Source organism: Akebia trifoliata, chromosome 3, assembly GCF_017979445.1.
Source record: "Akebia trifoliata isolate Shusen 1 chromosome 3, ASM1797944v1, whole genome shotgun sequence".
In the NCBI taxonomy this organism is placed as follows: domain Eukaryota; kingdom Viridiplantae; phylum Streptophyta; class Magnoliopsida; order Ranunculales; family Lardizabalaceae; genus Akebia; species Akebia trifoliata.
Genome location: NC_141377.1, coordinates 31,279,743 through 31,292,823, shown reverse-complemented (window position 1 = coordinate 31,292,823; position 13,081 = coordinate 31,279,743). Strand labels below are relative to the sequence as shown.

Here is a 13,081-nt window from a genome sequence, read left to right as displayed (position 1 = left end):
TACCTTAGTTCTCTAGATAGACTTTTCCCCCTATCCTTTAGATATGAGAGTCACTATACGTCAAAAAAAATAGAATTTTAAAATATTTTTATGGTATCCATTCACACCCAAACTCTTTGAATGATAGCGATTCCTGAACTCACGTAGATGAGCTCAAACTTCCCCAAAGATTTTGAAGCCCGCGTATATACATAGAGAAAAAAAATGAATTTAGTAATACCCCCTTCCTATGAATATGAATATTAGTTCTACCCCCCCCCCCCCCTCAAAACTCTTTAAATGATAGCGACTCCTGAACTCACGTAGATGAGCTCAAACCTTCCCAAAGATTTTGAAGTCCACATATATACATAAAGAAAAAAAATGAAACAATGAAAAAAATGAATTTAGTAATACCCCCTTCCTATGAATATGAATATTAGTTCTTCCCCCCCGCAACATAATAAAGAATGAAAATAATTTTTTGGCTTAATTTCATATGCAAAAACTTAAGCCTAGATGATAAAAGAGTCAAAAGAGCTCACCGAGAGTCCTGACCTCTATCCATTGCACGAAATATGGAATCTTTAACTTGATCTAATCTGAAATCGAAATCAAAATATTAATGTTAATTTTTTGAAACAATGACTCTAATGAATAGAATCGTAACAATTACGACAACAATCCAACAATAACCCTAACTTCAATAGGTGTGATAATGGTAAAATCCTAACTTCATCGTCTTCAAGACCCAAAATTTATTTTCATATTCTTGAAGAAGATGAAATTAGGATTTTACCTTTCAATTGAACAGTGTAAATACATTCAATCCAACAATATAGATCAAATTAGAAGATGAAGATTTGTTAAGTGGAGAGTATTTTGATAATTTAAATGCTATAAGAGTAATTTCAATATTTAGACTTTAGATCATCAATTAAATAAATAACATTAACAATTTAACTAAGTCAACGAAAGTCAAGGGAGCAGACCTCATCTTGCATTTTGTACGGATTTTCACTAATTTCACCAATTTATAGGGGTAAGACTAAATTACCCAAAAAAAAAAAAATGGACCTTCTTATTCATGAACAGTGCCACATTGGAATTGGAGATTGAAAAGCATGTTTATATGTAATTTTACTTAGTTTTGTTGTTAGGTGTAACATAAAAACAGTTAAGATGCATAAATTATTCATAACATGACAATTCACACGTAACAAGAACAATATACTTAGCTTATATCGGGCGCAAGCCCTCTCACCCGTCACCCCTCACCCCTCACCCCTCACGTCAACCCTTCAGTCTACAGTTGCCAAAAAGGCTAATATATTTTACTATATTTAAATATTTCAATAAATAAAAAATATATATATAAATGATGGTTCGTCTACGACTCTCTCTTGCTCTCGGCGGTGTAGCGTACGTCCTCCTCCTCTTTTCAAGTCCTCCTCTGCTCTCATTTCGTTCTAATAGGGCTTTCGCTGTTGTCTCTGCAAAGGCAACCATGAAAGCTCCAGTAGCGAAGAAGGTGAAACACGAGATGCAGATGTTTGGAGACGTAAGGATTGATAACTATTACTGGCTGCGTGACGATTCTCGTTCCAATCCTGAAGTCCTTTCGTACCTCAAAGAGGAGAATTCGTTTACAGAGTTCGTCATGGAGGGTGAGCTAGTGTTCGAAATTTGAATCTCTCTCTCTCTCTCTCTCTCCTCTGGTTTGGTTTTTTGATTTTTATGAATGCTGGTGTTGTAGTTGTCTCTTTGATTGGATCAGTTTCTGTAAGAACTAGGGTTTCAGTTCGAGTTTCTTAATTTTTTAATGTTTTAAACTATGTTTTATTTTATTTTTAAATTTAGCATCTTTGATTTGTTTACTTTCATTCAGAATTAGGTTTCAGCCACATTTCTTTGTAAAATGTACTCGTCAAGTTACATCAAAAATCCTAATTGACATAATTCACACCTGATATTTAAATTTAAATATCTTACTTACTAATCATTCCTAGTATAGAAAATACTAATTGATATAGTCTAAATATATCAATCTCCATTACAACCTTCCATTTGTGATGAGATACACTTGGCATTGATACAGTGTATCTCATGCACCTTAATACAATGTATCTTGTTATGAAACAAAATTAGCAAAACGATTCTCTGAAATCTGCAAACTTGTTAATTATCTTCTGAAATCTGCTAGCTAGTTAATTGTTAACTCTCTCTTTTCTCCCAAAATCCCATCTTGTTGTCAAAGTCTAAAGGTTGACGGAGGGCACTATACAAGATGTCCGTGATGGGTCTTTTGTTTTTTTGTTTTTGGTGTAAATCCATTAAGTAGTTTAGGGGAGTTTTCTTCGAGGACTTTGTGGGTAGGTGGGATTGGGTCTGTTTTTTAGATACTATTTAAGTCCTTGTTTCGTTGTATGTTATTTGTTGGTCGTATCGACCACATTAAGAAAATTTGCATTTACCTATAATAAAAAAAGTGGGGTAAATTACACTTTCACCCCTATGGTATGGCATAATTCTATGTTGACCGCTTAACGTTTTGACAAGTACACTTACCACCCCTATAGACTATAGTTATGTAACAGGCTCACTTATCACTTTTTTTTACCTATTTTTCGTCTATTAAACAGTTAAGATGTGATTTTTAAATTTTTGTAAAGATTATTTTACCCTTTTTAAAATGTGATTCTTTGTCATTAACAAAAATATTCTTGAAAAAAAAAAAAAGGGTTCATGCGTAAGAGTGCGAATGTTTAGATAGGAACATTTTTTTTTAAATTTATTTTTTCAATGAAAGATAAGATAAGAGGGTAAAATAATAAAATGACATTTGAAGGTTATCAATGTTTTTCATAGGGGAGATAAGTGCAATTGTCAAAACTTTAGGGGGTCAACATAGAATTATGTCAAACTACAGGGGGTCAAAGTGCAATTTACCCCAAAAAATTATCATGAATCAATATTTCATGAACTTTTTGACTACATAGCTATTGATACGTGTAAAACCATGTGAAGTTGTTAATGTGCTATATATGATGTGTTCTCTAATGCAACTGGTGTTTCAACACACTCTGAGATGGCTTGTTTTGATAGTAAGACGTAAAGAACTGAAATCTTGTATAAAGCCTACTCTTTTTTTGGACTCTCTCGGTTTGAGAATTTTCCCAAATGGGGCATCTTGCTCTATCAGACATTCCAGTTATTTTCTTGTTGAGATGCCTGGGTTGTTAATCTTATGAATTTTCTTTAGGAACTAAACACTTTGAAGATCAGATTTATGCCGAGATAAGAGGCCGAATCAAGGAAGATGACATATCTGCACCTGTACGCAAAGGGCCTTATTACTACTATGAAAGAACATTAGAGGGGAAGGAGTATGTTCAGCACTGTAGGCGACTTGTACCCAATGGAGGTGACCATCCTTCTGTGTATGATACAATGCCAACAGGACCCGATGCTCCTCATGAGCATGTTATCCTGGATGAAAATATTAAGGCAAAAGGACACACATACTATAGCATTGGGGCTTTCAAAGTAATACACACTTATTCCATCTTAAATTGATTGGTTTCTTTCCAATGGTTCATTCCTCTTATCATAGCTTCCTTTTTTCAGGTCAGTCCAAATAATAAGTTGGTAGCTTATGCAGAAGACATTAAAGGAGATGAGATCTATACAGTTTATATAATTGATGCCGAAACTCGAGAACCTGTTGGGAAGCCTTTAGTAGGTGTAACTTCAAACTTGGAATGGGCTGGGAATGATGCACTAGTTTACATCACAATGGATGAGATCCTTCGGCCAGACAAGGTCATTCATAATGGTCCTAGTTTTGTGGAAAAACTTTACTACTTGCTTTAGTGTTTTTATATTTCTAAAATGATGCTTATTTTTGTTAATTTGGACTTCATTTTACTGCCATAATATTATCTTGCATGTTAATAAAAAGATTGTTCTAAAGTGGTTCAATCTTGGCTTAACTTTTCTCTTGGAGTAAATTATTTGCTGAGCTCAAGGGTATCTTTTTTGAGGATTTTCTTGTTAGGTGGGAAAGGGTTTGTAATCTTTCATTGGATTAGTGCCGTAGTTGCGTGTCTATGTACCTTTTATTTTTTCTTTCTTGTACTTTGGGTTTGATCGCCTTGACATCCCTCTTTAAATCATAAAAAAAAAAATATTTTACTTACAGAAAAAGATAATAATAATATTATTATTGTTACTTGATTAACAAGTCATGACTAGGAGATGATTGTATCAAAATAAAGGTGCAAGAACACTTTATAGACCAAGTGGTTACCATATACTGATTATAAATTTGTAATCAATTTCACAGGCGTGGTTACATAAACTAGGATCTGAGCGGTCAAGCGACCTCTGTCTCTATCAAGAAAAGGATGATATGTTCTCTATTTATGTTCAAGCTTCCGAGAGCAAGAGATTTTTGTTTATTGCATCTGAAAGTAAAAATACGCATTTTGTCTTCTTCCTTGACGTTTCTAAGCCAGGAGATGGGCTTAAGGTTTTGACACCTCGTGTAAATGGCATCGACACATCAGTCAGCCATCGGGGAAATTATTTTTTTATCACAAGAAGAAGTGATGAGGTTTTTAATTCAGAGGTGCTCGTCTGTCCGTTAGATAATGTATCTGCTACTACTGTGCTGCTGCCACACAGGGCAAGGTAATACTGAATATTCCATTTATTTCAACAACAAACTGTTGTTGACATAGTTTTCTGTATTCTTTGTGTTTATCATCTATTTTCTTTTAGAGAATAAAATCTCTCTCTGGAATATTCTACATAGATAATGATTGGTTATTCCTACTTGCGACACAAAGGGTGCCACTTTGACCTTGATGAATCTGAATGGCATGTTATCATGCACGTAACTTATTTTTAGTTTAATGTTGGAAAAGACACATGTTCTATTACAGAATATTTGAAGCAAGCAATGTATCTCTAGAGAAGCGCCAGTGAAGGCTTTCCCTTTTTCGTGTCCTTGAGACCTTCGACTCCCATTACTCCCCCTCCTCACACACACATATTTTAGGAGGCTTACCGAGTTGGAGTCTTAAGAGTTGTCAAACAACTAAACCAAAAAGTTAAACAAAAGAGTAATCTTTTTTGCCTACTTGCTGAATATTGAAGGCAGCCATTGCTGAAGTTGAGTTCTCTATTTCTCATTATGAAAATGAAAACAAAAATCGTATGTAGGAATTTCCTTGTATAGACTATATATCTTTATGTCAGTTTCTTGATCTCCCTCTATTTTCTGTTGCATCTTTGGGATAGTTCTTATTTTTTTGGTCAGGATTCTTTGTAAGTTTTCTTGTCTTTTTTCCGCACATTATGGGTTTACCTTGTTACGCTCAGGATGAGTAGGTGGCCATTTGGGTTGGGGCCAGCCCAATGGGCACCCAACTCGACCGGCTGTGTGTGTTGTATGGGTTTTATCTTGCGATGCCTAGGCCCTACCTTTTCTTTTAGTAGAAAATTTTCAATGTACAAAAGAGTTCTTTGTACACCAAATCTCATCAATACCTCAGCTTTGATCACTGGTTTACCTTTTTAAGTACTTTAGTTTGGCCAGTTCTATTTGAGCAGACTTACATGTATATGGGTTGTGTGGTGGTTTCCTTTTCACAACTTTTTTAGGTATGGAAATTATAATTTCAGTTGAATAAAAGCTTTCTAATGTGTGGACTCTATCCAGTGTGAAGATACAGGGCATCCAGCTTTTTATTGATCATCTTGTTGTACACGAGCGTGAAAATGGTCTACCTAAAGTAACCATTTATGGCCTTCCCGCTGAAGGGCAACCAATTAATGGCCTACATGGTGGTCGGGTTGTTGATTTTATTGATCCTGTATACTCGGTGGACCTTTCAGAATCATCATTTTCTTCAAGTGTGTTACGGTTTTCTTACAGTTCAATGAGGACACCTCCATCAGTATACGATTATGACATGAACACAGGCATTTCTGTCTTGAAAAAGATTCAAACAGTAAGTGAGCTGCATTGAAGTGTTTCTGAAAATTTATTTATTTCTTTTGATCCATACATGATAATACTGTTCACTTCACGAGCCTGGTCCCAAACATTAAACCAAATCAGATTGTTCACTTCATAGTATATTTATTTCTATTTTGTTATCTACTCAACCTGAGATTTTTTTATTATTATTATAACAAATTCCACTGTTTCATTTGTGATCTTTACATTGTTTTATCCAGGTTTTAGGAGGGTTTGATACATCAAATTATGTGACCGAGAGAAAATGGGCTACTGCTTCAGATGGTACTCAAGTTCCTATATCAATTGTTTATCGAAAGAATCTTGTGAAGCTTGATGGATCAGATCCATTACTACTCTATGGTTATGGTTCATATGAGGTAATATGTGATTGCATGTCTGAATCCCTCAGTGATAATCCCTATCTCCTCCCCCCCCCCCCCCCCCTCCCCTCTCACCAACCACTAAAAAAGAAAAAAAGAAGTAACAATAGCCCCCTCCTTTAATAGATTATGTTTAACGCGTGTTATTTAAGTTCTTTCTAAGTTTGTGAAATCCAAACTTCAGTAATAGAATATATGTTGCAGGCATAATAGGGCCTATCTGAACAGCTGTGTTTTTCTTTTTCTTTTCTTCTCTTTTTTCCTTCTTTCTTTTTTCAGTCAGTTTAGTAAATGAAGGTGGGTTCAAGGGGTTTGAACCTAGGATGTGGGAACAACACTCCACACATCTTTTTTGAAAGTGTAATAAGATTTCATACTACAATAAAGCAGACCAACCTAAAATGATTGGCTCCTAATGTTCACTACTTACATAAATGGAGCCAGAAAAAGGCCTACTTCCTCTATGAAGTAGGCTGTCCTAACTAAACCAAAGTCCTCAAAAACAAGCCCTGAAACTCCCTATAGAGCTTGGACTAGGAGTATATAAGCTTTGATGGAGACAATGACCTCTTGCAAGACTTCACCTTTCCATCGAACTTTCCTATTTTTCTCTTCAATCAATATTTTTTCGGCAGCTATATTCATCGGGGCCATGAAATTGGTCTTCGTTGTTAAATCATTCAATTAACATGATTTTTGAGCCTTTTTAATGATTACATACCCAATTGTAGTATAGGAAGGCAAGGTCTTACCATCCATGGCACACATCCACTCGTTGTTTTTCCTTGTCTCCTTCGTTTCTTTATTTCTACTGGAGTTTTTTTGCTTATCATGGGCATCCTCACCCTTCAGGCGAGCTAATCCCATGGTCACACGCACTGCCCCCTCGGGAGTCCTACGTGCAACTGGTTGAATCGAGGGTCAACCGGACCCTAGAGGGTGGCCTCAAGGAAGTCATTGCTTTGTGGGGTTTCAAGCACTTGACCTAACCTTCCTGAGGAGCTTATCAAGGCTCCGCTTACCACTTGGCCAACCACTTGGGCTTTTTTTTTTTGCTTTATTGATGTGACAGAATGTCCTATTTTTTACAGGTATGTGTAGATCCCAATTTCAGGTCTTCAAGACTTTCTTTGTTGGACCGGGGCATTATTTTTGCGATAGCTCACATTCGTGGAGGTGGTGAAATGGGGAGGCAGTGGTATGAAAATGGGAAGCTTATGAAGAAGCGCAACACTTTTACAGATTTCATTGCTTCTGCTGAGTTTTTAATAGAGAATAAATACTGCTCAAAAGAAAAGTTGTGCATCGACGGAAGGAGTGCAGGAGGGTTGCTTATTGGTGCTGTTCTCAACATGCGTCCCGATTTATTCAAGGCAGCCATAGCCGGAGTTCCATTTGTAGATGTTGTGACTACGATGCTTGATCCAACTATCCCTCTCACAACTTCAGAGTGGGAGGTCACCTTCATTCCCGCACATATCTTTTACATTCCAAATTCACTGAAATAATGTTGGTAGACTGTCCACGCCTTTTGAGCCACAATTGCCTTGATTTTCTTATCTTTACTTGAACCATATGAACTCGGCCCATTTTCCTAGTACTCCGATGAAACCCTAAATTGCAGATGGGGTATGGTGTTATTCTTAGTATGGTTTAGATTTCCTTATCATAGTGGAACTTCTCGACAGAGATCAAAACGAAAACATTGAATATTATGAGATTATCTTGTTCGAGATAGTCTCTGTTCTCTTTTCCTGCCCGAGAAAATTCCTCTAGACGAGATTTAAACTTTGATTCTTAGGGAGATTTTTGTTTTATGATGGATTGCAAATACAATCACAAAGAGCTGGTTTGTACATTTATGTTTAGTTCTGTTTGATTTCTTTGATTTGGCAACAGGAATGGGGTGATCCTCGGAAGGAAGAGTTCTACTTCTATATGAAGTCCTATTCTCCAGTTGATAATGTGAGTAATTGACAATTGTGCAGTGTTTTCGATATTTCTAAATGTTTTCCATCATCAAAATTTTATTCATGGACTTCATGAATTATTACAATTAATTTCTTCATGTCGCGACTTTACTAGTTATTTGCTCTTATTTCCTAATTATGTTCTTTGAGTCCCCATCCTCCAATTGGTTTATGCAGGTTAAGCCGCAACGTTACCCAAACATTCTTGTTACTGCTGGTTTAAATGGTAAGTTTAATATTTCTGATTACATGCAGTTGCATTCTTGCTTCATTTTAATGATTGTTTGTCAATATTGGAGGACTATAAGTGGTCCATCCTGCCTTTGCTTTACACATGAAACACATGTATCAGATAATGACCCACCACTTGATTGGGGGTTTGACCAAGAAGAAATGAATCTGATCGGATGACTCAAACAATATGATACATGCATTCTTTTGGGAAGTCAGAAAACTATTGTGAATGGTCCCAATTTTTTAAATTTTTTTATCAGATAATTAACATCATTCAATTGGGTTAAAATTTTCTTTAGACCTCATGGTCGGAATCATTGGATGGTGGGTTCTGCCCCCATCAAATTTATGGTGTGCTGTGCGCACAAAAGGCAGTAAGGGTAGCATTTTTTCTGTTCTCCCATCCTGATAGTAGTCTATAGCATTTGATCTCAATTCTAGTGTACCTCAACAGATCCCCGTGTTTTATATTCTGAACCTGCAAAGTTTGTGGCGAAGTTGAGAGAATTGAAGACTGACGATAACATATTGTTATTTAAATGTGAATTTAGCGCGGGGCACTCCTCAAAGTCGGGAAGGTAACAGTTCTACTTAATGTTTTTTTATTTTTTTTTTAATTTTAGAATCTCTTGAACCAGTTATTAAAACTGTATGTTAGGACTGCATTGATATAAGAATAAAGATTAAACTATCTGAAGGACCTGAATCTCGTGAATCATAAGATTCCATGTGGGGGCAGCACTTTATCTATATAAAGGGAAAAGAAAATTTGTCTAAAATGATTTCTCTTTAAAGAGAAGGGCAATAAATGGGAGTTCATGCTCTGTTGAGATTCTATGCACATAGCACAAGTTTAGAGACAGATCCTCCTATCCTATTGAGATGCAACTATGCAAGTATTCCTATTTAAAGTTAAATCTTATGTTTTCCTCTCCATATAGTGGCTGAAATGTTTGAACGAGTTTGAACCCTAAAGGCTATAAGTTATCAGTACCCTAGCTATGTTTTTAAGATATTGGTTAATGTTTGGAGCACTTATAATGGGATTCTTTACAAATTCATCTATTTCCTCACTTTTGTGCCTTTGGGGAATAGGATTTTTAAATATGAACCTTAAAAGTGATGTTGCACCTACACACACCTTTAAGTTCTAACATCCAAGTTGCCTCAATAGGATAAGTATTTGATACAAAACGTATACTTGGGGTATGGGTAAAATTCTTTGCATTCCAACATCCGTGACATAGGTACGATGCATGTACACATTGGTACAATGCTTTTAATTCTAGTCTTTTTAAGCCAAGCATCTTCGGGTATTCTTTATATCATTCAAATTGACAAAACTAGTACATTTATATTATATTCGTGATAAGCTTCTTTCTAATATAATATATTTTCAATGACGAAACAAGAAAGAAAGAAATTGTTGGGATTTAAAGAAAATCAGCAGTAATATAATAAGAAATGAGTAGTTGTTATGCTACAAATATCCATCCAGTATCCAGTACTAGTATTGAAAAATAGTAGCGTTCATAAGGGCTAAGGGGGTGTTTGTTTAACGCTGATTTCAGCACTTAATGCTGAATGCAATTCAGCTTCAGCAATCAGCACGTTTGTTTACTCCACATTTTCAGCACTTCTTGCTGAAAAATAAGTGAAAAGCATTAAGTGAAGTTGGATCACTTAATTTTTTTGCTGAAGCGCTTAGCTAGCACTGGTCTTTTTCAACACGGACAAGTATGCCCTTATACTTGAAATGATATTTCCTCTTATGTCCTATGGATAATGATATAAGCACCCCACAAATTAATAAGGCAACTCACACCAATATTATCTCTCCCCTATTTTTTCTCTCATCTACGTATTTAAATAATATTAATTCAAATTAAAATATAATATTAATTCAAATTAAAAATAATAATATTCATTAAAATTAAATGATATTAATTTAAATTAAAAAATAATATTAATTCAAATTAAAGAGAGAAAATTTTTGGCCCTTAAAGGGTTGAAATTTTCTCTCCTCCACGCATTTAAATAATATTAAATATTAAATATTTTGAAAAAATAAAAGAGGAGAGAAATTTCCTCTTTCCTTTTTTATTTTTTTGGAATATTTAATATTTAATATTTAACGAAATATTTATATTTAATATTCTCTCTCTTTAATTTGAATTAATATTATTTTTTAATTTGAATTAAAAAATTTTAAAATTTACTTTTTAAATGATGTGGAGGAGAGAGAATTTGTTCGGCTAGGTTTTCTAAACGAATTTCATTAAATTTAGTATTTTTTTAATAAATAATTTTAATTTTTGGATTTCATTAATAATTTTCCCTTAAACATACAACTGTTGAAAATGGTAATATAGTCAATTTACCAGTTTTCAGCATTAAGTAACAAACAGATTTATGTGATTACATCGCTTAATTTGAATCAGTTCAGCACAATTCAGATCAGTAAACAGACAATAATTTCAGCACTTAAATTCAGCGCTTATACAGTTTCAGCAATTATAATCATTCAGCACTTATTTGTTCAGTTTAACAAACAACACCTAAGTGTTGATTTATTGACCATTATAGTTTAATATGCTATCTTACAAGATATGACACTCGGCATTTTATATAAAAGAACCTTACTAGGCACAAGCCACTAAAGGGATCATATGTGATTTGTTTGGGTTTTTTTTTCAGACCTGCTTTTGAATTTTGTTTGAGCTCTCTGTACTCATTTCTACCGCCTCCTAGATAGTTATTGAGCTCTTTCAAAGTTCATTCTCTCTCTTTTTTAATTTACATACCATGGCTTTTAAATCTAAAAAGTAAATCCCTTGAAGGTCGAAGCCATTTTATGGTTTGTTGGACCCTTCGGAAAGAAAGAAATAAGAGTTCTCAATGGGAAAGTGCAACCGATTCAGGGAGTTGTCATAAGTGCTTGAGGTCTCCTCTTCTTTTGGTGCAAGCTCTTCAGAGAGTCAGGATTTGTGACGGGTTGGGAGGAGAGTATCATTGGGCCTTGTTGTCTTTCTTCTTTGTTACTTCTTTTCTTTTCTTCCTAGGTAGGTCTTCTGGATCCCACATTGGGCTTTTAAATAAATGTAGTTAATCACTCAAGTCCTTCATGGATTAGAAGGGCCCAACACATACTAAGTAGCAATTTCATCAGTAGATACTCAGATATTTCTGATACTGAACCAATCAATATTTCCAAAGATCAAGCAGTCATAGATATGTCCTTAGTAGTTTTTCTGGAGAATCTTAAATGGGCTATGGCCCAAACCCATATGAATCAACAAAGTGTGGTTTTTGTCTTATTGGCCGAAAACGGTTTTGCAATTTTTATGCCCTTTACCCCTATTTAATCCGTAATATGTTGGTTTGATGCGTTGCAGGTTCGAGAAGCTCCAAGAAGAGGCTTTCATTTCTTCTTTCCTACTTAAGGCACTGAATATGATTCCATCCCATGTCTCAGACTCTGCGCAGGAGTGATACATGCTGATACCAATGTTAGTAATATTGTTTTAGCCAAACAAGGCTTTCTATTTTTTCTAGATTGCTACCTTTCTTCTTCTTTTATTTAATAATGGAGATTGTCCCAACCCTGACAAGGATGGTCCAATCCCCTTCGGTTGCATGCCCGCCCCACAAACCAAGATTGCTACCCTTCTTGTATGCTGCAATTTCATATTTATGGTGTTTTTGAAGGTTATTTTAGATTATATCCTCTTGATATATATTTATGTGATTTAGACATACCTCTCCACGTATTGGTGATTATTTTAGATACCGGTGTTTTTAAACTGATAACATACCCCTCAACATCATTTAACTCTGAAAGACAAACAAAAATTGATCTAAATGCCTCATCTTCTATCTTCAGCCAAAAGCCTTGATTTAATACTTTGTCCACCTTAGTCCCGGATGGATATACGGTAAAGGGTGCTTCTAGGGGCTTTGGATCAAGAGTGTTTGGTTGTGATAATTTATCGTTCAGTTATGACATACCTTTGCTCTAGTTTTGGGTGACAACTACAAGGCTAGAGAGAGACCACACTTGACAAGGATGACTAGAACGGCTGTGCTTACATGGATAATTGTTCTGGTCCTTCTAAAGCGGCTTAGCAGATCTTTAACGAATAGTGTGATATTAGTCAATGGGCTAATCGACTTAGGTTGGTCATTGTGGTGAAGCTTTTGAGGAGTAGATTCGAGTGGTAGTTCAAATTATTGTTGAATTTCAATAATTATATTTGAATCATTCCAATAATAATGTGATCTAAAACTATTTTGTAGAGACTTGGATTTCATTCAAAAGGAATTTGATGCTTACTACATCATATCTAGTTCCAAACTATATTGATTTGATCCATAACATATATTAACTTTAGGATCCGATTTCAATATAGTATATGATGTGAGTAGATTAGATCTGATTTTATATGATTGTTATTTAGATTGGTTCCTTATTGATTTGCACTCTTTATCCA

The 13,081-nt window shown here is 35.0% G+C and overlaps 1 protein-coding gene across 2 annotated transcripts; it reads left to right on the top strand.

Moving 5' to 3' along the window:
• The first annotated feature begins 1,258 nt into the window (after positions 1-1,258).
• On the top strand, positions 1,259-12,347 carry LOC147406372 (Prolyl oligopeptidase family protein). Of its 2 annotated transcripts, XM_086434376.1 has the most exons (11): positions 1,262-1,646; positions 3,242-3,525; positions 3,607-3,801; positions 4,325-4,671; positions 5,705-5,996; positions 6,226-6,384; positions 7,479-7,844; positions 8,287-8,352; positions 8,535-8,583; positions 9,046-9,169; positions 11,987-12,347. In XM_086434376.1, exons 1-11 carry the CDS (start codon positions 1,358-1,360, stop codon positions 12,081-12,083), a joined length of 2,268 nt encoding a protein of 755 aa, XP_086290502.1. In that variant the 5' UTR covers positions 1,262-1,357; the 3' UTR covers positions 12,084-12,347. The 2 variants fall into 2 exon arrangements, 1 of the variants encoding a protein (XP_086290502.1); XR_015176440.1 differs by lacking the exons at positions 9,046-9,169; positions 11,987-12,347 and having other exon boundaries at positions 1,259-1,646; positions 7,479-7,896.
• Positions 12,348-13,081: the final 734 nt, after the last annotated feature.